The sequence below is a fragment of the Emys orbicularis genome, chromosome 14 (assembly GCF_028017835.1).
Source record: "Emys orbicularis isolate rEmyOrb1 chromosome 14, rEmyOrb1.hap1, whole genome shotgun sequence".
Taxonomy (NCBI): domain Eukaryota; kingdom Metazoa; phylum Chordata; order Testudines; family Emydidae; genus Emys; species Emys orbicularis.
In genome coordinates, this window is record NC_088696.1 from 6,079,504 (window position 1) to 6,099,796 (window position 20,293).

General features: G+C 46.6%; 1 protein-coding gene across 2 annotated transcripts in view; it reads right to left on the reverse strand.

Moving 5' to 3' along the window:
- Positions 1 to 2,886: 2,886 nt before the first annotated feature.
- The window catches only part of JPH3 (junctophilin 3), a 113,935-nt gene continuing 96,528 nt past the window's right edge, over positions 2,887 to 20,293 (reverse strand). The window contains exons 4-5 of one of the 2 annotated variants that reach the window (XM_065416727.1): positions 14,029 to 14,948; positions 2,887 to 2,967 (exon numbers count right to left, since the gene is read on the reverse strand). In XM_065416727.1, coding sequence (XP_065272799.1) covers positions 2,887 to 2,967; positions 14,029 to 14,948 — 1,001 coding nt within the window. Of the gene's footprint in view, positions 2,968 to 13,863; positions 14,949 to 20,293 lie in introns of those variants that run through there. The other variant, XM_065416726.1, reaches the window with a different exon arrangement.

A 20,293-nucleotide genomic window follows, 5' to 3' on the forward strand; every position in this document is an offset into this window, starting at 1 on the left:
ACACAGTACTTATGTGGAGAGAGTACAATGAGTTGTTTATCTCTTTGGGCTACTTGTCAATACTATTTTTGACTCTGGGTGGATGTGAAAGCACAGAGCTAAGACAAATTGCTCAACTCACCTCGATTAATCAAGGGATCATTATTTTTAATCACATTGTTTGGGAATCAATTAATATTAATCTTCAGATGTCTTTCAGACCCACTGAATCTTAGACACTTTGACTGAATTTTTAGTCCCATAGAAACTAGAACATAAGAACAGCCATAGTAGGTCAGACCAATGGTCCATCTAGCTCAGCATCCTGTCTTCCGACAGTGGCCAATGCCAGGTGCTTCAAAGGGAGAAACCAAGAGATGAAAGACAAACGGACTTAGGTTGAATTTGGGGTAGCCATATATTGATTCCTTGGAGGTCTGAAAGAAAAGCAGTAATAACTAGTCAGTCACCAGTGTGAGAAACCTAGGCATGAAACCACTAGTACTTTTATTTGATAATGATATGCATTTTTGTGCTGTTTTATACATATCTAAATATTGTACTGTGTTTGCATTTAAATATGTAACCTGCTTCTGTAGGTATCTGTGTGTCATGCACTTACTGGAATGTACAAAAAAAGTTCTCTAGAATCTTTACAAAGAGTTGCAAACAGAATTACAAAACACATATCGCAGCATGTATGATTTCCTAGGGCTGCAATTACATTGTCGTTATTTGGTTCACTTAAGGTCTGCAGCAACCATTCAATATTAAAAAAGATGAATGGGGGGGAAAAATGAAGATGGACAAAAAAGATGGACTGTTCCCCTGGAAACAAAATGATCAGAAAGGTTACTAGGCTCCCATTATCTGCCATTCATTCCTTCCATCCCACACCCTCTACCCAGAAAGGAAAACAAACAAAAAAGGAAAGAAAACGGCAAGACGGAATGAGCGTGGCAGTTTAAGAAAAAGAACTGAATTTAACTGGCACATGCGCTAATCTTTAGTTTATTTCTGGTTAAAAATATAGCAATCCAGTGCAGTGTAATAAAGAAATCTGCTGAAAAGGTAGCAGAGAAACAGCTAAAATGTAAGCAAAGCAAAGCCAAGTCCACAAGTCAGGTTGTGTCCAACACTCTGTATGTAAAATGATGAGACGGATTTGGTCACAGATAAAAGCTAGGATTGTATTTGGGCCATATCTGACCCTCATGACTCCCCCACCCCTCTTTATCCAATGGACTTGCAGTAGGTGTAATTGTGGGTCAGATAGGGTGCCGATATATACTGTATCAAAGAGAGGCAGTTAACCGTTTGAAGTGCACAGCTGACGTAGCAGGCAAGGACAGACGGCATGTGGTTTTGGGGATGGAGGTAGGCAGGGAAAACAGTTACATTGTTTTTGGAATGCAACAGGACGTCAGGAATTTCCAAGCAACTGAGCTAAAACCATGCTTTTGTCATTGCGACCATAAAAGCTCAGGACTGGGGTACTGCATCTTTAATGAATGTGTATTATCGGGGCGGGGGAGGGAGGGATGGGGAAAAAATCAAGGCAGGCATAGAATCATAGAAGGGTAGGACTGGAAGGCACCTCAGTAGGCCACTTCCATTACAAAGATGTTAAAATGAACAAAATTAAGTGACGTATAGAAAAGAATACATCCTTAAAGGCTGCCGTTGCCAATGACGTTTTTTTACAGGGACATGTCGGAAGCTGGAATATACATCCTGCATACAAAGTGCAAAAATACTACATGCTCAGAGCCCAAGCATGATGTCTGAAGCGGTCCATGGTAAGATGTAACAGGCATACCCAGCCGCGTTCCTCCGCTCCTGCAGCTGTTGCAATGCGCCTCCCCAGATGTCCTTTGCTGGATCAGAATCGAATCTCCCACCAGACAGCTTCCTTGCATTCTCTGTAAGCGCTGGTGTGGTTGTGTAGGTGTGGTTACAGTTCAGGATGGGATAGCTGGTGATTGTTTTAGTATCACTGCTCCTGATGTGTGTGTATGGGGGAGTTGGGCCGTAATAAGCCACCAGGCAATACATGGGGTGAGGGAAGGGCAGATTTGTAGCTAGAAGAAATCCGCTTTGAACGGAAAGAGGGTGGCTTTGGGTGGTTTTGCTCTGGCTGAGTGAGGACGGGAGGGTGGCAGCAGGTACGATATTTACACCTTGTAATCCCCCCCCACCATACCAGAACTGAGCAAAATGCTGATTGCTTCAGAATTTTTTAAAACTGTAACAAAAATAGGCCACTTTCCCTTCATCCTCTATCTGTACTCACGGAGGGGTCTCTTCCCCTCCCCGAGCACCTCCTTTTCTCCTCCTCATTCCTGCTTTTCTTTCTGGTAGCAGAGAGGGGAAGAAAAATATGAGGGTTTTTTTTGTGGCGGGGTGTGTGTGTGTTAGAGGGGGATGGGTGAAAGGGGATTCCCCCCCATTAACTTCACAACAATGAGGTTGAGTGTTTACACCAGAGACTCATTCACCTCCCCTTCGTGCCCTGTTCCATCTGCCCACCCTCTTACCTCCATTTTGCAATTTTTGTTGTTTATTTACTTTGGAGGGGAAAAAATAACTGACTTATTTTGCTGGGATCCTGTCTCATCCTTTCTGGTGCTGGGAGGGTCAGAGAGTTGTTAGCATTCTGCCATGCCACACAGCATAGTGTTGTACAAGCGAAGAATTTTGGCTAAAATCCAAAAAACATTACCCAGGAAAAAAAGGCAAACTGTGAGTGAGACTCAATCATTTGTTGTTGTTCTGTGAAAAGACTTGGAAGTTGTCATAGGACAGTTCAAGTTATGATCTTTCCCTTTTTTTGATTTGTTTTTGTTTGGTTTTTTCCCCCCCGTTCATACACGTAACTCTTATTTTTGCAAACAAGACAGTCTGGAGTTAGATGAAAAAGTTAATAAACAAAATGGCGACGCCAATGTTCAGTAAGATCACCATGACTACCAGAATGGGAGCCGAGCCCTGGAACAGAGAAAGAGAAGGAAAGAAGTTACAAAGCATGTCGAAATTTGGTGGTTAGCCAACTGTTGGTAGGAAGGGTCAGAATCTGTAATTATACCGTAACCCGGCAGGGCATGGTTTGCTAAGGTGCAGAGCACCTGTAACTTCCACTGAAGCTGTGGGCACCTCTAAGCATGAGACAAAACAGGTTGAGGGAGGAGTAAATAGTACTTTGCACTTAGGCAGCACCTTCCATCCAAGAATTGCAAAGCACTTTGCAACTGTTAGTGAATTTTGCGTCACTGTCACCTTTTTGAGGCAGGTAAGGATTCTACACGTGAGGAAACAGAGACACACGGCAGGTTTTGTGGCAGAGCCAGGAAATGACCCCAGATGTCCTGATTCCTAGGACTTTGTTTTAACCATAGGAGCTCTACCCCCACCTGGCTTTTGTCAGTGTACAATTCAGTGCAACGGTAGCTTCTGAGACCTCAGAGGAGCTCGTTGTTGTCGTCTTCGTGAAATAAACCAATTCTGTTCAGTTAGGGGCACGCTATGTGCACCCCAAGGGCCAGATGCAGCCCCCGGCAGTCCAATCCTTGTTACTGTGCAGTGAGGACAAAGCTGATGGACTAAAGATAGAGTATGAGACACCTCATTTAGTTCTGAAAGGGGGGCGTTGGAGCAATCCAGTGAATTGGAGCCAAGTTGTGACCATGACGGGAGGTTGACTGAGGAAGCTTATACCTGGTGGATCAGTAAGTGAGGACAGCACCTGAGCTTGGATTCCCTCCTGTCATGTACATGGTGAATCCTGCCTTAAGGGACCAGCTAAAACCAGGTGCCTATCTGAGGTGACGATCTAAAAAGGATGGCGCAGAATCGTACTCACTATGTTTTGGGACACTTTGGGGTGGTCTCTTCAGAGAGTCGGTTGTCTAATAAGTGTGAGCTCCCGTGCAGGCTGCAATACACCCTAGAGATGGGCCAGTGCTTGGACATCAGTCTTCTGTGCTTGGCACGCTAGGCTGCTGCTCCCTCCTTTAATGCTAAGCCTCTGAGTGGGACTGCGGTGTGGCACTGCTGCTCGCCTCTACCAACATGGTTCGTTCGGAAGAATCCAAGTACTGGGCAGGCTAGAGTGCAAAAATGAATGGGAGGTGGCGAGCACTGGATGGAATAGCCGGCACCTTTGTCTAAGCTGCTGCAGTTGGGTAGCACAGGGAATGGGATACACAGTAGGAGAGCCAGAGGCCCTGAACGGCCCCCATTCATAGTCATTTTAATTATATAGATTTGTTTATTTCATGAAATGGAGCAATTAGTTCCCTGCTTCTCCCTCCTCCCCTCCCTTCTTCATTGTAACAAGGCTCATTCCGGTTGTAACAAGGCAGGGGTGGATGCCCTCATGAAGCCAGTCTTTATACCACAGTGCAGATCTATTTAAAAACCTCCTTGCGAGACAGAGATCATTTCTCCTCCGGAGCTGCTTGATTCATTTCACATTTGGGGAGGTGGGGGCCCAGGGGGGGAGGACGGGGCTCTGCCTTTGAGAAGCTGAAGCTTGCTGGAAAGGCATATGCTGTTGCGTAGCAACGAGGTCAAAGGAAGCCAACCAAATGGAAGGATTTCTGAGGGAGCCTCCTGGCAGCCAGGTAGCTGCTCTGGACTGGTTTGTGCAAATCTCTTTGCCTGTGCTAAGCCAAGCCTTTTGGGTGCCGAATTCCTTCCCTGCTTGCTGCCAAGTTGGAGCGAGGCTAAATACTGCGATGCAGATTGTTATTCACTGTACCAGCTCCATTTCAAAAGATTATTGGGTTTCACGTGCTTTCCCCTAGGATCAATAGGATAATAGGTTGCTGATGGTTATCAATCTGGTTGTTTCTGCTGGCAGGGCAGCGCAGTGATGCAAAGACCCACTGGGTCTCAGCCACCTATCAGCCAGTGCAGGATGGCTCCCTAGTGTACGTTCTCTAGCCTTTGGTCCAGTCTCCATTTAAATGTCCCAAGTGACGGTGTTTCTGCCTCTTTTCCTATTCATGTGCTCGGTCTAGTAGGTCAAATCAACCACATACAGGAGGCAAACCTACATGCCAGCCAGCCTGAATGCTGCTCAGGCAGATGGCATGTGATACCCTCTGTGTGCTTCTTTCTCATCGCTGAACAGAGTTGTAGAACAGGACCGGATGTGGCTAGCCTAAGCATTTCTCAATTCTCTGGTCACTAGAGCTTTCCCCTCTTAAATGCGAGAAAACGTAACCCTGCAGTCCTTCCTGGGACCAAACTCCCATGGAAATCATGGAGTTCAAGGGAAAGTTGATTGGAATTTTACCCGAGTAAGGGCTGCAGGATTAGGTCCTTAACATGTGCACTGGGATACCTAAGTCATGCCCGTGAGAGGTCTGTGAGCTTGTGGATTTAAAAATCACCTCTGCACGTGCAGTTGTCTTTGGGGATTCCTTGCAAAGGGGGCAGCCGATGTCTGACATCCTTTCAGCCTACAGCTTCTCTTTGCTTTTCACATTTGCCCTTTCTCTACTCCTCCTGACCTAACTCCAAAGAGGACTATCTATGTAGTGATCTCTCAGCTGGGAATGGGCCACCCATTGTAAAGACGTTGGAATGTCTTAGCAGAGAGGCCAGATTTCTGATAATATGCTGGCTAATCTAATAAAAAGCTTTGTGACCTTTCAGGCTTTTGCTTCAGCTCCAATTATAAACTTTTAAATGCTGCTTATGCCTGGGCTTCTGATTCGACAGCTTTGTGCTTTAACCTCCACCAAAGAGCTACTCATCCCCATCCCATCCCCTGCGATCGCAGGAAGCTGACTGTCCTGGGATATGTGCCATCTTTGCCTGATTCCTCTTTGGTGCCCTGGAGGAAGATGAAACACTCTGAGGTGAGTGAGCCCTGGAGGAAATTCAGGCCCGACCTCAAGCTGGCAACAGGTTAGTAAACTCCCGTGAACAGCAACGTTTTAGAACCAGCAGATAAAGTGACTTCACTGCACTGTCGACCATGCTGGACCTTTAACAAGGGAAACCCACATTGAGACAAAAACAAAAATCCCTTTTACCTTGAGGCCTTGTGATTTGAGACGCCACACACAGCTCTAGCCATTCAGTGGCATTTTATTTAAGTCTTGCCGCACTTTAGCTATGCGGTAACTGATCATTCGATTGAGAGAGAAGCCAAATTAAAACTTGGGACTGACACGCCTGCAGACTTTGGGGGGATGGGACTCCAGAGCCTGAGCTGTTTTGCGGCTAGGACTCACATGTCATTTGAGGGCATAGTACTTTATCACAGCACCTACAAAGAGCCACTGCGCAGAATGGTAGAGAGAGATGTGCTGGTTCTAGGCAGTGACGCCAGGAGCTGCAAGGGGTTGTTTATAATTTCCAGTCCATATCCCTTGTAAAGTCAGGGCACAGTTTCAAAATTTCACTCCACAGCCCAGCACCAATGCACAGATTTCCAGACTCTGCTCTACCATGAAGTAGCAGTGTAACTACATGCGGGGTGAATAGCTGGCTGACCACATCCTCAGAAGGGAATTATTATATTGAGCCTCCTTTCACTCACTCGCCTTTCCACGCTGGGGATGGTAAATTTCAGCAAGAAGGTGAGGCAGCTGAACAGCTCGGGGGCCTGATTCTCATTTATACGAAGACCTCTTTGCTTCTCCCTGGCAGTGTAAAGGGGCATGGAAGGAGGGGTAAATTCTATTACTGCCAGAGAGGTGTAAGTGGGCCTTAGTGACAATCAGGTCCTTGGCTTTTAAACTCATGACTTCCCAGGCACTGGGGCTGTGGATCAAGAGGGGGGCTCGGTGAGAAATAAAATGGCCCCCTGCTATGAAATCACAATTAATCATAAATATTTGGGTAAGCTTTATGTTTTGAATGGAGCTTCCAAGCTGTCTCTAGTATCAATGTATTAATAATGTCATCACTGCAGTATCTAAGCACCATAATTTCTGTCTCATTATCCTGTTTGTTTCTAACTGTTGTACAGCAACCCAAGTGTCTTACTGGGAATATGGGGGGCCAGGGAGGTGTACCTCACAAATACAACCGCAGCATTGTTAATTAAAATATTAACAATCCATTGTTATTTGTTATCACAGAGTCCGACCTTTGTTATCTCTGCCATGGAAACTGTAGTGCGGTTACCTAGGAATCCCTCTGGGATCTCTTGAGTGTAATTATCAAGGCTGCTGCTCAGCAGAAAGCCTCAGCACTGGGAACGTGCTGAAAAATCAGCAGCTGGATGTCATTTTTGCTGAGTAGTAGACCCCGTGCAATCTATAGGAACAAGTCACTGCTAAATAGTTAAAGAGCATTTACCAAGTAAAACATGGGGGTAAATTCTTATTTACACCCGTGCAAAGAGGGACTCCAGTAAGTGAGCACACGAATAACCAAGAAGAGAATCTGGCCCCAAATGTAGTTACATAAAAGCAGCAGTCACTTGGCGCCAGTGCACAATAAAATAGGGCATTACTGAAAAGCCATATAATACTGCAGCGAGCGGGGCGTAGTTAGATGGCAAGCGGATCCGTTATGGTTTATGGTCTCAGTAAGAAACGCTGTCTGCCGTTCTATGGGATTTGTACTGATGCCCATCACCTGGGTGTCTGAGCATCTCCCAGACTAATGGCTTGGCATAGCAAGGTCTCTTGTGTATTTCATGGAGTCTCTGCATCATCTCTCTTGCCTGGTCACAGGAAGGGCTGCCTGGGGTATGGTGAATCGGTGTGCTTCTCCAGAAGTAATGGGGGCCGGGTAAGTAAGTAATAGAAGCTGATAGGTCAGAATGTAGAGATAACAGAAATTTGATCCTCATCCTGCAGTCCTCACTCATTGAAAAAAATCTCATCAGCCCTTAGGGACTAAGCCCTGGAGCCATGACAGCTATTATATATTTGGGGACCCATCCTGCAAGGTGCTGAGTACCCCCGAGTCCCAGTGAAGTCAGCACATCACAGGACGAGGGCCTTACATAATATGCATTTATATATATGTGAGAATATGTTTTATTTACAATTAAAAAAAAATTAATTTAAAAAAAGTCATCCTGGAGATTTTTACAATAAAACAAGAACAGATTAAGGGGCTACATTTTCAAACCTGCGTTCCTAAATTGTACCTGTGATGTTTGTGTGTCTGTGTGTGTGCAAACGTAGTGTAATTCCATCCTACTTATGAGGGTTGTATGTATTAGTGCACCCGCCAGCGTGACCTACGTGCCCTTGTTATGAAGAGCTGTAGAGCTGGGTGTGAGTTGCAGGTTCTAGATCCAAATGCCAATGTTTCCAAAGTTTGGGGGTGATCCAGGATTTTAGTTTGTTGAATTAGCAGGAGAGGGAGCCAGCCACAAAGTTGAGATCCAGATCTTGATCCCAATTATTGCATGGTGGGGGTGGAGGAGTGTTCATAGTTCGGGGGTTGGGTGAGGCCCATCTCTAAATATTCACTTCAAAAAGACTAAAACACATACACAATGACAATGACAATAAAAATGAGGCTAAATCCTTCAGCTACATCAAAGACCTCCTGATATCAAAAGGGTTTTAAAAGGACAACGTCAAATTGAACATCACACTTCTGTCTGAAAACTATTTACCTAGAGTTGTTACAAGTAATCCCTGAGATGGCTGTACATGAAAGAGATTAGAGGGAAAAATAGTATTTCCTCCCCTCCGCCCCCCCATGTGTTTGCTCTGTGCGTTGACAGCACTTTATGGAGAGGCAGTTTATGGATAATTTTTTGGAGAGTTCTCCATGCCCACTGATGGGAGAACAAGAAGTAATGAGCTTAGTTTGCATCAAAGAAGACTTAGATTCGGTATTAAGAAAAACTTTCTAACTCTAAGGACAGTTAAACAATGAAACAAGTTAACTGTGGACTCCCCATCAATGGAGGTTTTTAAGAACAAGTTAGGCAGATGCGTCAGGGATGTCTAAATACCCTTAATCCTGCCTACGCATATGGGGATGGACTAGATGACCTCTTGAGGTCCCTCCCAGCCCTATGTTTCTGTGATTTTTATAATTTTATAGTTTGTTGTGTATAGTCACTGTGACATAGTATCCACTGGCTTTAAAGGGAGGTGATAGGCAAGCATGGTCCAGTCCTGGCTCAGCCCTAAACCGGGGCATTCTGGGGGATGTCATCTAAAGGGACTGATAGGTGGCACAGTCTCAGGAACAGATGACAGGGGTCAAGTGACTGCAGGACTAGATATATGGTCAGTAAGGAGAGTAGTTAGGGAGACATTGGCCCTGTTGTGAGTGTCTCTAGTGAGGGAGACCAGGGAGAGCTCAGAAATGAAGTGTGGTGCTGTGGAAGTAGCCTGGAGAGAGGGCTGTGGAAAAAGGCTGTGATGAGACACGAAGCCTGGGAAGGGGTAAGATCAAGGCCTGAATGTGGAAAGACCCCAGGAACCCCATTGCCCAGCTATGCAAATAAGCCCCATTCACACCAATGTATAGCAGATAAGGGGACTAAGCCAATGGCCTGGAAGACCGTGGAAGTCTTTCCATAGATTTCATAGGGCATTGGATTAGGCCCAGGCAGAGATACAAATGTGGGTGAAGTGAACAGCCATTCAGAGTCCAAACAATGTTCTCGTTGACCAGCCCAACCTGCCAAATGACAGCAGGGGGTGGGGGGTGGGAAGAGCCCTTTACCAGGAGCAGCTAGGAGAGATTCACTCTCAGTGGCCTGTCTTCCTAAACATCAAGTGGAAAGAGTCTCTGTTGGCGCAGGGAGTGGGTGTTAGTTCATTACGGAGGCAGCAACCGGTTGCTATTTTTATCACTTGTTTCGTATTCTTTGGGACTCAAGGTGACTAAGTTTTCAAATGCAAATTGTCCATCCCGAGGTGCAATCCCTTTAAAATACTTTGAAAGCCCCTGAAAAAGCCGAGAAAGGAACATTTGTCACCTACGTAGGCTGGGAGGTTCTATTTCTGGGGAGAGCTGCTGGATTCCATCCGCCCCACTTCCTTCCCCCTTTACGCATTGACTCATATCACCTTCTCCTCTCAGGTATCCTCCCCCGGCTCAATACCTGGCCAAGCAGCCTTCACTGACACCCCCATCACTTCCACTGTGATACCTCAGCAGAGAGGCTCTAATTATAGGGTGGCTGGCTCCCTTTCACTTTCCCTGATGACAGTGAAACATGCTTAGGATATCTCAATAGAGAATGTGCCTCTTAAAAAAACAAAACCTGGCTGCCACTGGAATTTCTTCCTCTTTCTGTTTATAATGCCTTGCCGGTAGTTGAAGTTGAACAGTGACATTTCTGCGGTCTTTAATCAAACAAAACTCCCATAACCTTCACTGAGCATCTGGCTCCATTGAGGACCACACTAGTTGTTCTTGAGTAGTTTGAAATAAGACAAGATTTTAGCAAATAACTGAGAAAACCAAACCGGCATCTGACAATGTCTAGGGGTGAGGGCAAATGTGTTAGAGGTGAACACAGATTTTTGGTAGCATGGGTTGTACCCAAAAGTGGACAGGGCTTTACTAATGAACGCCTGTGAAAGGAGAACGTCAAAGGACCAAGTATTGGTCCTGTTGAAATCAACAGGCCGTTTGTCATAGACTTCAGTGAGACCAGAATTTGTCCTTGTAAGCATTTCATCTAAATAAATGTGATCACTCCTGCTAAATTACAATAGTCAAATGAAACTTTTTGGTATCAGTTCATGTCTGAATTCTGGCCTGACTGAGGTCCCACAACACTCATTAACTTGCCTGGGAGATGCAGATGTTCACCCCCTTTGCAACTCAAGTCATGTAGTTATTCTCCCCTTCCTAAAAACATGATGAATTTTGTGTTGACGAGTAAAAGGGCTGCTGGCATTTTAAAGACTCTCTCTTCCTCCATACCTCCCCAAAGGTTAGTTCTCTTTTTCAAAGACTGGACCAGAGGATACAGAAAGCTATGGACCACCCAAATGCAGGACAGATTTCTGCATCATACGGTCCCCCCAACCTGACAATACAGGTGCCAGTACTCGCCCATCCATAGAATCATAGAATATCAGGGTTGGAAGTGACCTCAGGAGGTCATCTAGTCCAACCCCCTGCTCAAAGTAGGTCCAATCCCCAACTAAATCATCCCAGCCAGGGCTTTGTCAAGCCTGACCTTAAAAACCTCTAAGGAAGGAGATTCCACCACCTCCCTAGGTAACCCATTCCAGTGCTTCACCACCCTCCTAGTGAAAAAGTTTTTCCATGTCCATATTCCTCTGCCCAAATGGTGGCAATCCGCTGCATGTTGATGTGAGTTTGTTCTGGGTGTGCAGGTCCACACACACACAGAAACATCAAGGTTTTTTTAAACTTTATTTTAAATTTTTCATATGAATTGAGTACTGGCTTGAGAGCCCTGAAGATTGAAATCCCCTGACTACCCACAGAAAGCACATGCCAAAGCAGCACATGCTTCCCAACCCCCGCCTCTCCCGTCCCCACACACACTGTTGTTCAGCCCTGGCCCGGAAGGATCACATCTAGAGGGAAGGCACAGCCTCCACAGCACTTCAACCCCTTGGGCGCTCCTATAACGCTAATAACAAGGGGTGGGATTAGTGCCAGCTGTGATAATGGCTTCGCTGGGAACTGACCTGAACCCACCCTGTTCTCTTCACATAGGGCACCCAATAGCTATCGGATGGTCATTACTGAGCTGGGCTGGATTTGGACTCATCATCCAGAGGAGAGAGGCTACTGCAACTAGGAGCTGGTATTCTGGTTTCATTAGTGGCTCGTGTGGAGCTGGTTCATGGTCGATTATTTTTAAAACCGCCTGTCCTGCAAGGGTGATGCTCAAGGATGTTCCAGGCAGGTCAAAAATAGACCTGCCCAGCTAACAGCGTCCCTTTCTTCCACTTTCGGAAGTGGCCCAGCTGTCTTTGAGATGAGAAATGTCCTTTTCAGCAAACAGCTTCCCAAATGGCAACGCTGGGGATGGCAGGAAAGCAGGGCCGCCATGCAAGCTGACCAGTGCGTGGGAGCACACAGACTTTTGCAGGAGCTGTGGTTTGCGTTTTGCAAAACCTCTCCGCCAGGAGGCCGTGCATCAGGGCTGCCCGCGTGCTGGAGGCAGCCTGCTGGAAATAGGAAGGCTTGTCTAAAACTGGCAGTCTAAGTTGTGCTCTGGGGAGGCTGGATGGACTTAAACTTGCTTTGAAAAACTTAAAGCCTGTCTGGGAAATCCAGAGCGGCAATGCTTTGCACAGGTTTGGGGTTCCCATTCATGAACTTGGTGGCTCTGACGGCACAGAGCTAAAAGGTGCTATGTCCTTTTCCTGGTTCTGATACTGCTTCACTGTGTGATCTTGGACAAGGGGCTTAACTGCTCTGTGCCTCAGTTTTCCCATCTGTAAAATGGAGCTAATCACACACACAGCTACCTTTGGGTAAAGTGAGGCTAAACTCCCTAATGTTGGTGAAATGTTTGGAGATCCTTGAAGGTGCAACATGCTATATGTATGCGACATTGTATTGTTGTTATGCTGTGGATGGGTGATGCTTTGTGTTCTAGATATTCTCACTCAACAAGCTCTTTCTGATGACTCCCTTCCTGTCCATGCCACTGGACTCAAACCCTGTTAATGCAGCAAAACTCTTTCTAGAACAAAGAGTCGCCAGCAACATGGGTTATTTAAATCCACATATCATCTATCACTCTGTATTTCATTAACTTCAACTCAAACCTTCACCATCTGTTCCACCCTTGGTTATGAATGTGAGAAAACTGAACATGCTGCTTCACAGTTATAGCACTTAGAAATATGATGTGCATTCTAATGGCTTGTCTGTGCATCTTTACATGTAGGCTGTACCTGCTAGTTAGTCAGTAATAACTGTCTTGCATTAATGTTTGTTTAGATCTGAAGCCAGGGTTTGAGCGCCAGTTCCCTGTGTGTGTGATCTACATAGTAACTATGTCTCCAGCACGTAGGTTGGGTTCAACTCCTGCGAACCGCAGACGCTTGTCTAACTCTGGGGGAGTATATGATGTACTGGGTTTGTGTGCATAAGTAACATCACCTGCTAGGGCCTAGCCCACAACAAGGGCTGGATTTCACCTTTAGCTCTTGTGACAGAGCCCTGTGCATTGGTGCTAACAGATCAGTTGTTTAGGCCCAGCTCCCTGCAGATATTTAGGGCCAGACAAAGCACCTACACGCTCCTAGTGACTTCCATAGGATTTGTGGGCGTTCAGTGCTATGCAGCTCACTCCCAAGAGTTAAACTAGAATCAAGCTCATCCCTTATCCAGAAATTCAGAGAACAGTCCTAATTTTCTTGGGCCTCTTCCATGACTGTCGTATTGCACAATTAAAGGATCACATTTATTTCAGGCTTTGCAATGCAACAACATTATGGCACAAGAACATTGCATCACACTTGGAGATACACTGTGATGCAGCGACATGACATCACTGTACATTGATGCAATGGCGTGAGGTAAGGATTCAAATACCGAGCTGTTGCAACCGGGTTATTTCATACTGTTGGATTTGTCAGGCCTACCGATAAAATGTATCAACAAGAGCTGCATGGACCTGCTCTTTTTTTTGCTGGGTGAATTTTCATGTGGGCAGGAACCTGATAATTATTTTGTCGTTTCTGAGGGTGCTGGGTTTTTATTGGGTGGAGGGAGGGTGGTTTGCAATGTTTCATGCATTTGATCAAGTCTGAGTCCTGCTGGGATTTCATTGTGACAAAATTTTAGCTTGGAACAAATCACATTTCCCTGCTTATACCTTCCCCCGCCCAATGTAGAAAATTTGCCATTTCCCCAGAGACATTTTGCCAGTAAAGCAAGCTGCAAAAATCACCTTTCAATGTACTTGATACCTTGTGATGAATGGGAGGCAGGGGGAATTCAAGGTACTAAAGGTGGTTGGTTGGGGGAGAGGGGGGCAGTTTTTCTCATGGCGTGAATTTTCTTCCACACCTTTCTAACACTGCAGCCGTTCTGAACCAGCTCAGGTTCGCCTTGGCATCTGCTTCCTGAGTCAGGTTCAACGACACAAGTTTGTCTACTTACCGTACTGGATTTGAGCTCATCCCCATTTTCCTCTTCGGATTCTAGTGCAACAGGTAAGGATTTCTGTGGCGGGGAGAAGGTTAAGTCCCACCTTAATAGCCGGGGTTCTGCTTTGTCCCCGAACCTCAGATTTTCCAGTTTCTGCACTGTGGGCTCAGCAGAGGAAGCTGGCCTGAAATTCTCTTTGTTCTGGGACTTAGACCTCAGTCTCTGAACCCCAAAGCCCCGGTCTTCCCCACGGTGGTCCTCAGCCAGGCTCCTGCAGGGGCCTGCTTTACTATAGTGTCTTTTTGGGGTGTGAATCTCTTGCATATAAGAATCCATCCTCATGAGGGGTTTCATTTCCATCTCGTAATTGCTCAGCTTCTCCTCATCCAGCTCAAGCAACTTGGCACTCCCTGAGCTGTGGTTGTGGGACCGGTGGTGGGAAGTCCAAGAAACTGTGGCTGGGGAATCTGTCCACCTCTCTCTTTGCTTGTGGTTGGAGGCCATATGTTTGTGCCCTCCACTCCGGCCTCTGTAATCTTCAGGGATGGAGGCAGACCCCAAATGACTGCTGCGCAGGGTCCCACTTCTAACGCTACGTGTCCCGCCTGCTTTGTCTTCGTTCCAGCTGTTGGGTCTCAAGTAGTCTCCGCCTCGTCCCTCCAGCAACATCTGGATCTCCCCACCCCTCTCTTCATCCACCGAGACCTGTCTGGAGAAATGGGCGCTCTTGGTCCTGCAGGTGGGGCCCAGCGGCGGGGTAGAGGAGGGGCTGGCGGGGAAGCTTTGCAGGGGGCTGTCGTCAGGAGTGAGGTCAGAAGGGGTGGTGCCTTTCCTGTACAGCTCCGGGCTTTCTTGCTGGAGCGGGGTCCCTGTGGAAAGGACCTCAATGTCGTCGTTTGAGTTCTGACGCTTTGGCCTCTGGCACTCAAGCCCTTTTAAATGAGGAGAGAGAGAGACAGGGTTAGTGCTATTCTGTGAGAGCATCACAGGGCCTTTCAGGGTAAAGAACAGGACTGACAGTATCGGACACCAGAGGTCAGGTCCATGACAACAACCTTTTCCCTGCTCCTAGACTGACAGAATAGACTAGGCTGGTTTCAGACCATGCCTGACACTACTCGCAGCATCCGAAGTGCTGCACATTACGACGAGCTGGAGCCCGGCAGGGCAGGGAGTGTGCAGACAGGCCCAACAGGCACCACCCATGTTCTGCAGTGGCTCATGTCAGTGGGGCGAGGGAGTGCTGGCTGGGGCGCCGGGGTGATCTGCTAGGCATGTCAAAATACCTTCTTCGGCCTGGCAAACTCACCGGTGATGGGCAGACTGGCACTCTCACAACACCGATGCTTTGTCCTTGTTATCTTCCCTTTGAGGCCCTTAAGGCACCTGACCTACACAAATGAGTTAAGCCTTACGGTCCCCTGTGGGGAAGGGAAGTACTACCCCTCTTCCCCGTTTCATAAATGGCACAGAGAGGCCCCCAGGGCAAAGCTGTGGCTGGGTCCCCGATCCTAGTCCTGTGCACTAGCCACATGGCCATTCTCTGCCCGTGTCTCTGAGCATCTCATCCACAGTATATACATGAACACCCCTTTCTCTTCCCTGCTACTGCACATCCAGCAGTGGGACTGAAATCCACTAGACTAGTGGGCTACCCATCTGAATTGGTTGGACAATGCATAGGTCATTTTTTGTCTGGAACTGGCAGGATTAGAGATGAGCTTGAATCAAAACCCCAGATCAAAACAGCAAGGAACTTCGGGAAAGTTGAAAGCCGGATCTGAACTTAACAGTTTTCCCCTGTCTCTATGATGGATCCAAACATCCCTGCACTTTGAGAGCATTAGGGTCAGGATTCAGAGCTGAACTTTACTCTGAAGATAATCTAAAGTTGCAGGCTCCTGGAGCCAAATGTTGAGCTCCTGACTTAGGCAAGACTCTTATTGAGAACTGGGCCCCCGGAACTGGCCCCATTTTTTTGAAGGGCTGGATGTTATTACAGACTTATAGGCAGGGCAGTAATTCATGACTAGCATCCTGTGCTTTCAAAGCAACGCACCATGGGGCCCTGAGTGCCTAGGAGACATGAGACTCACTGGGATGAAATGCCTGTTCACAGTCCATGAGAATCCCTCTGAGTCTCCGTTATCGCTGAATCTAGTTTATGAGGAAGTAAGCAGAATGCACCCCTATGCTATCCCACACAGCGTACCCTGCAAAGTGTGCATCCTACACACACCCTCATCAGCCTATCAGCATTCAGATTCTCTCCCCATTCCAAATTTTCAAGCCCTACTATTTTGCTGGTGGAAGGATGTGGTGTCTTTGATTTAAGCTGTTTGGCTGAACCAGTACTCTGGCCAGTTATATTAAAAATAATACTTTGTACTTACATCTAAGGATCTCAAAGCCCCTCACAAATTTGTTAACTCAGCCTCATAACTCCTCTGAAGTGCCCAGTTTTTATTATACCAGTTCTGCAGTAGGGGAAACTGAGACACAGAGATTAAGTGGCTTGGCCAAGGTCATGCTGTGAGTCAGTGGCAGAACTAAGACTAGAACCCAGGTGTCCTGCCTCCCCATCTCCTGCTTTACCAATTTAACTTTGCTGCCTCCATTGTTTACAGACCTATTTGCACTCTGCTTGTTCTCACAGTGGGCTTCTCAGAGAAACCAACACCATCACACAGGACAGCAAGAGGGAAAATGTGACTTTGCCATGCTTGGGCTATGCTGGTGAGTGCATTTTCCAACAGGACCTAGTCAAGGGTGTTGGGACAGCAAGATAAATTTCACATCAGGCTGATTACTTGGCTATGAAAGCAGCATTTTATTAATCCCTTAACAAACACCTGTGAGTCCAAGGAGGTAGTGAAAACCAAAGGTTCTTAATGCTCGTTTAACACACCAAAAGCATATTTGTTCCCAGGTAAAGCCATGCTAAGTTACATGAAAGATTTGATATATATATATTAACTGCCTGACACCCCTCAAATACACCTAATTGCAATTGCTATGGCTAGATGAGAAATGAGTCTCAAAAAGGAAGAACTCAATTTTCTTGCCTTGGTTTAAAAATAAACGCTATGAAATGCCTGCTTTAATCTCTGCCTGATCCTGCTGGATAATTTGCTTTATGTCATCTTGTTCCTCCTCAAGCACACGAGAGAGACTCTGGCTCAAGAAGGCAAGTCGGGAAAGAAGTTATGATCAGGAAATAGCGGAAGTCTGTTTGCTGTTTCTGAAGCAGTATGGAACCAGACTCAAGCCACCCCCCAGATCCAAGTTGTCTCCCTGAAAGATGTCTCCAAGCAGAGGTCACTTCCAGAGCAGAATCTTTAGCCAGGTTCTTGGGAATATTAACCTGAGCCTGGATAAGTGATGTAGTATGGTAACATTTTATTTTGTAACCTTGTCCTAATAAAATGTTTAAAAAAACAAAAAAAGTGCAGTGTGAGTTCACCCGAACAAAAGGAAGGCACTCTGATGTCATAGCTTAGACTTGGTGGAAGAATCAAGTGGTCTCTAGATCAATGCAAAGCAAACAATCTAATCTGTGAGCCCATGGTTCCCCTTTTAGCACAGACCTGGATCCACAACGTACCCAGATCCAAATCTTGATATTGTTGCTTAGAGCTTATTATTATTATTGCAATAGCACATAGAGGCCTCAACTGCAACTAGGGCTCGATTGTGCTAGGCGCTGTACGGACACAAAGTCAGAGACAGTCCCTACCTCAAAGAACTTGCAATCTAAATAGACAAGACAAAGGAAGGATCATTACAAGGGCTGTTCGAAAATTTTCTGTTGAAATCGGTTTTCAGTGGAAACCTGGGTTTTCGATTCAATGACACCTTTTGTGAAAAGTGTCCACTTTCCACAGAAAATTGTTTTTTTGTTGAAAAATGTCTGAAAACTGAAGTATTTCAGCTGAAAATGGGAGCTCTAGTGCCTTATAGGGGTTGCAGTTTGCTCCTAGGGGTTGCAGTTTGCTCCTCTTGCCCCCGTTCTCCTCTACGGGCTGGGATCCCCAGTTGGACTACATCTCCCATAATGCACCATGAGCAGGGACTCTGTGATGCACAGCTTACCCCAGTGAAGAGGGGGGAACCATGATGCATTATGGGAGATATAGTCAAGCTGGGGATCCCAGCCCTCAGAAAGGAACGGGGACAAGAGAAGTGAACTACAATTCCATGTTCCCTGAAATAATTTGGTTGAAGAGTTTTCACTGAAAGTTGCCAGCTCAAATTATCACTCCTGTTTGACATATGGGGAACTGAGGCACCAACAGATTTAAGTGACAAGAAGGCTGTGCCAGAAACAGGAATTGGACCCAGGCCTCCTGAGTCCTAGTCCAAGGCATTAACTTCTCTTTGATGTCCTTCCTTCTTACTCTGCCTCATGAGAATTCAATGAGAATTTGCTTGAGTTAAAACTGAGTGGGGAGCTCCGGGTTGGCCCCGTATGCAGTGAGAGTGAGGATGTACGTCTCACCTCGTTATGTACAACTAACCTCATTATCTCTAGACTGATTCTTGCCTGCATATTTATACCTGCCTCTGGAAATTTCCACCACATGCGTCTGACGAAGTGGGTATTCACCCACGAAAGCTTATGCTCCAATACGTCTGTTAGTCTATAAGGTGCCACAGGACTCTTTGTCGCATCTCACATAGGAGTCCCTTCAGACTGCTGTTAGGAATTGTCAGACTGGATGAGACCGAAGGTCCATCTAATCCAGGATCCTGTTGCTGAGATGCGCCAGCACCAGATGCTTCGAAGAAGGTGTAAGAACCCTGCAGTAGCAGGTAGGTCTCATCCTAGTCTCTCATAGTTAGACATTGGCTTAAGCCCTGAAGCAGGAGCTTTACTATTCCTCCCAGAATGTTTGTTTATTAATTATTGTGACTCTGGATATTCTTGTCGTCTGTATAAATATCCAGCCCCTTTTTGAATCATGCTAAGTTCTCGGCCTCGACAATTTGCTGTGGCGGTTAGTTCCACAGACTAGTAATGTGTTAAGTGAAAAAGTATTTCCTTTTATCGGTTTTGCATTTGCTACTTTTTAATTTAGTTGAATCTCCCCTTGTTGGCCTCCAAAGGATGCAGCTCCTGAGAAGAGTCAACCTGGGCATCTCCCTCACCGAACTGAACTTACCATGGGTGCATCTACAGCATAGAAATTGGATCCCTCCACTTCAGGGACAGAGGCCAGACTGGGTGTGTGGAGTGAGCTTTTACCCTCACCTCTTTGTTCTTCCTGACTAAACTCTAAAGCCCCCTCCCCCAGCAGGGTGCTTCTTGAACATCCTTTTCTAGAGAAAGCTTAAAACAAGGGGCAAGATTTTCAGAAGAACCCAGAATCCAGCAGCTCCCATTGCGCTCAGTGGAGGAGTGGGGGATGGGAATTCCCCAGTGTTCTCCAGGAGAGTCAAGGGTGGGAATTCCCCAATGTTCTCAAAGGGGGGCAAGGAGGAGGCAGGAATTCCTCATTGTTCTCAAGGGAGGGGAGTCGGGAATGGGAATTCCCCATTGTTCTCAAGGGGGGGAGAGGGTTGGGAATGGGAATTCCCCATTGTTCTCAAGGAGAGCCGCTGAGTGCTAAGTACTTTTTAAATATTTGTCCCAAATAAATTTCCTTTGAGAGTCTTACTGCTTCTTTGCATCTTTCAAGGACAGGCGATCAGTGTGGCAGAAAGACGTAATCTTGGGCCTTCTTAGACCTTGAGCTTGTACCCACCTCAGTCTGCCAAGCCACTGAGCCCTCTCCCCCCCGTCCACCTCCCACCCCACCCCCCAAAGTGTCCAGATTAATTTGTTTAGATGAGGTTGGGGGTTATCTGGCCAAGTCTAAACAATGTTCTCCATATTGCACATCCAAGCCGCCTGGATATTGCCGCCTCTTGTGGGAGGTTTAGGTGGCCTTGAAACTTCCTTGTAAAGTTGGCGGTCCATTTGGGAAATCCATGCCTGCTGCATTGGGGTAAATAGTGGCTTTCACCCTGTGACGGGGTCGACTAGGTGTGGAGGCCCTCTGCTGGAGCCCTCACAGTCCTGTGTCACCCTGTCCCAGAATAGAGTAGCGGAGAAGTCCTCCAGGCAGACTAGAGTGGCTGCAGAGAAGCAACCAATCAGAGGGGCTACTGGAGCGACCAATCAGGGGCTGGAAGGCCATATAAAAGTCAAGCAGGCAAGGAGACAGTGTAGTTCCTGCCTGGAGCTTGAAGAGGGAGGACCAGGTGCATTGTTGGCTGGCTGAATGAGCAGCAGGAC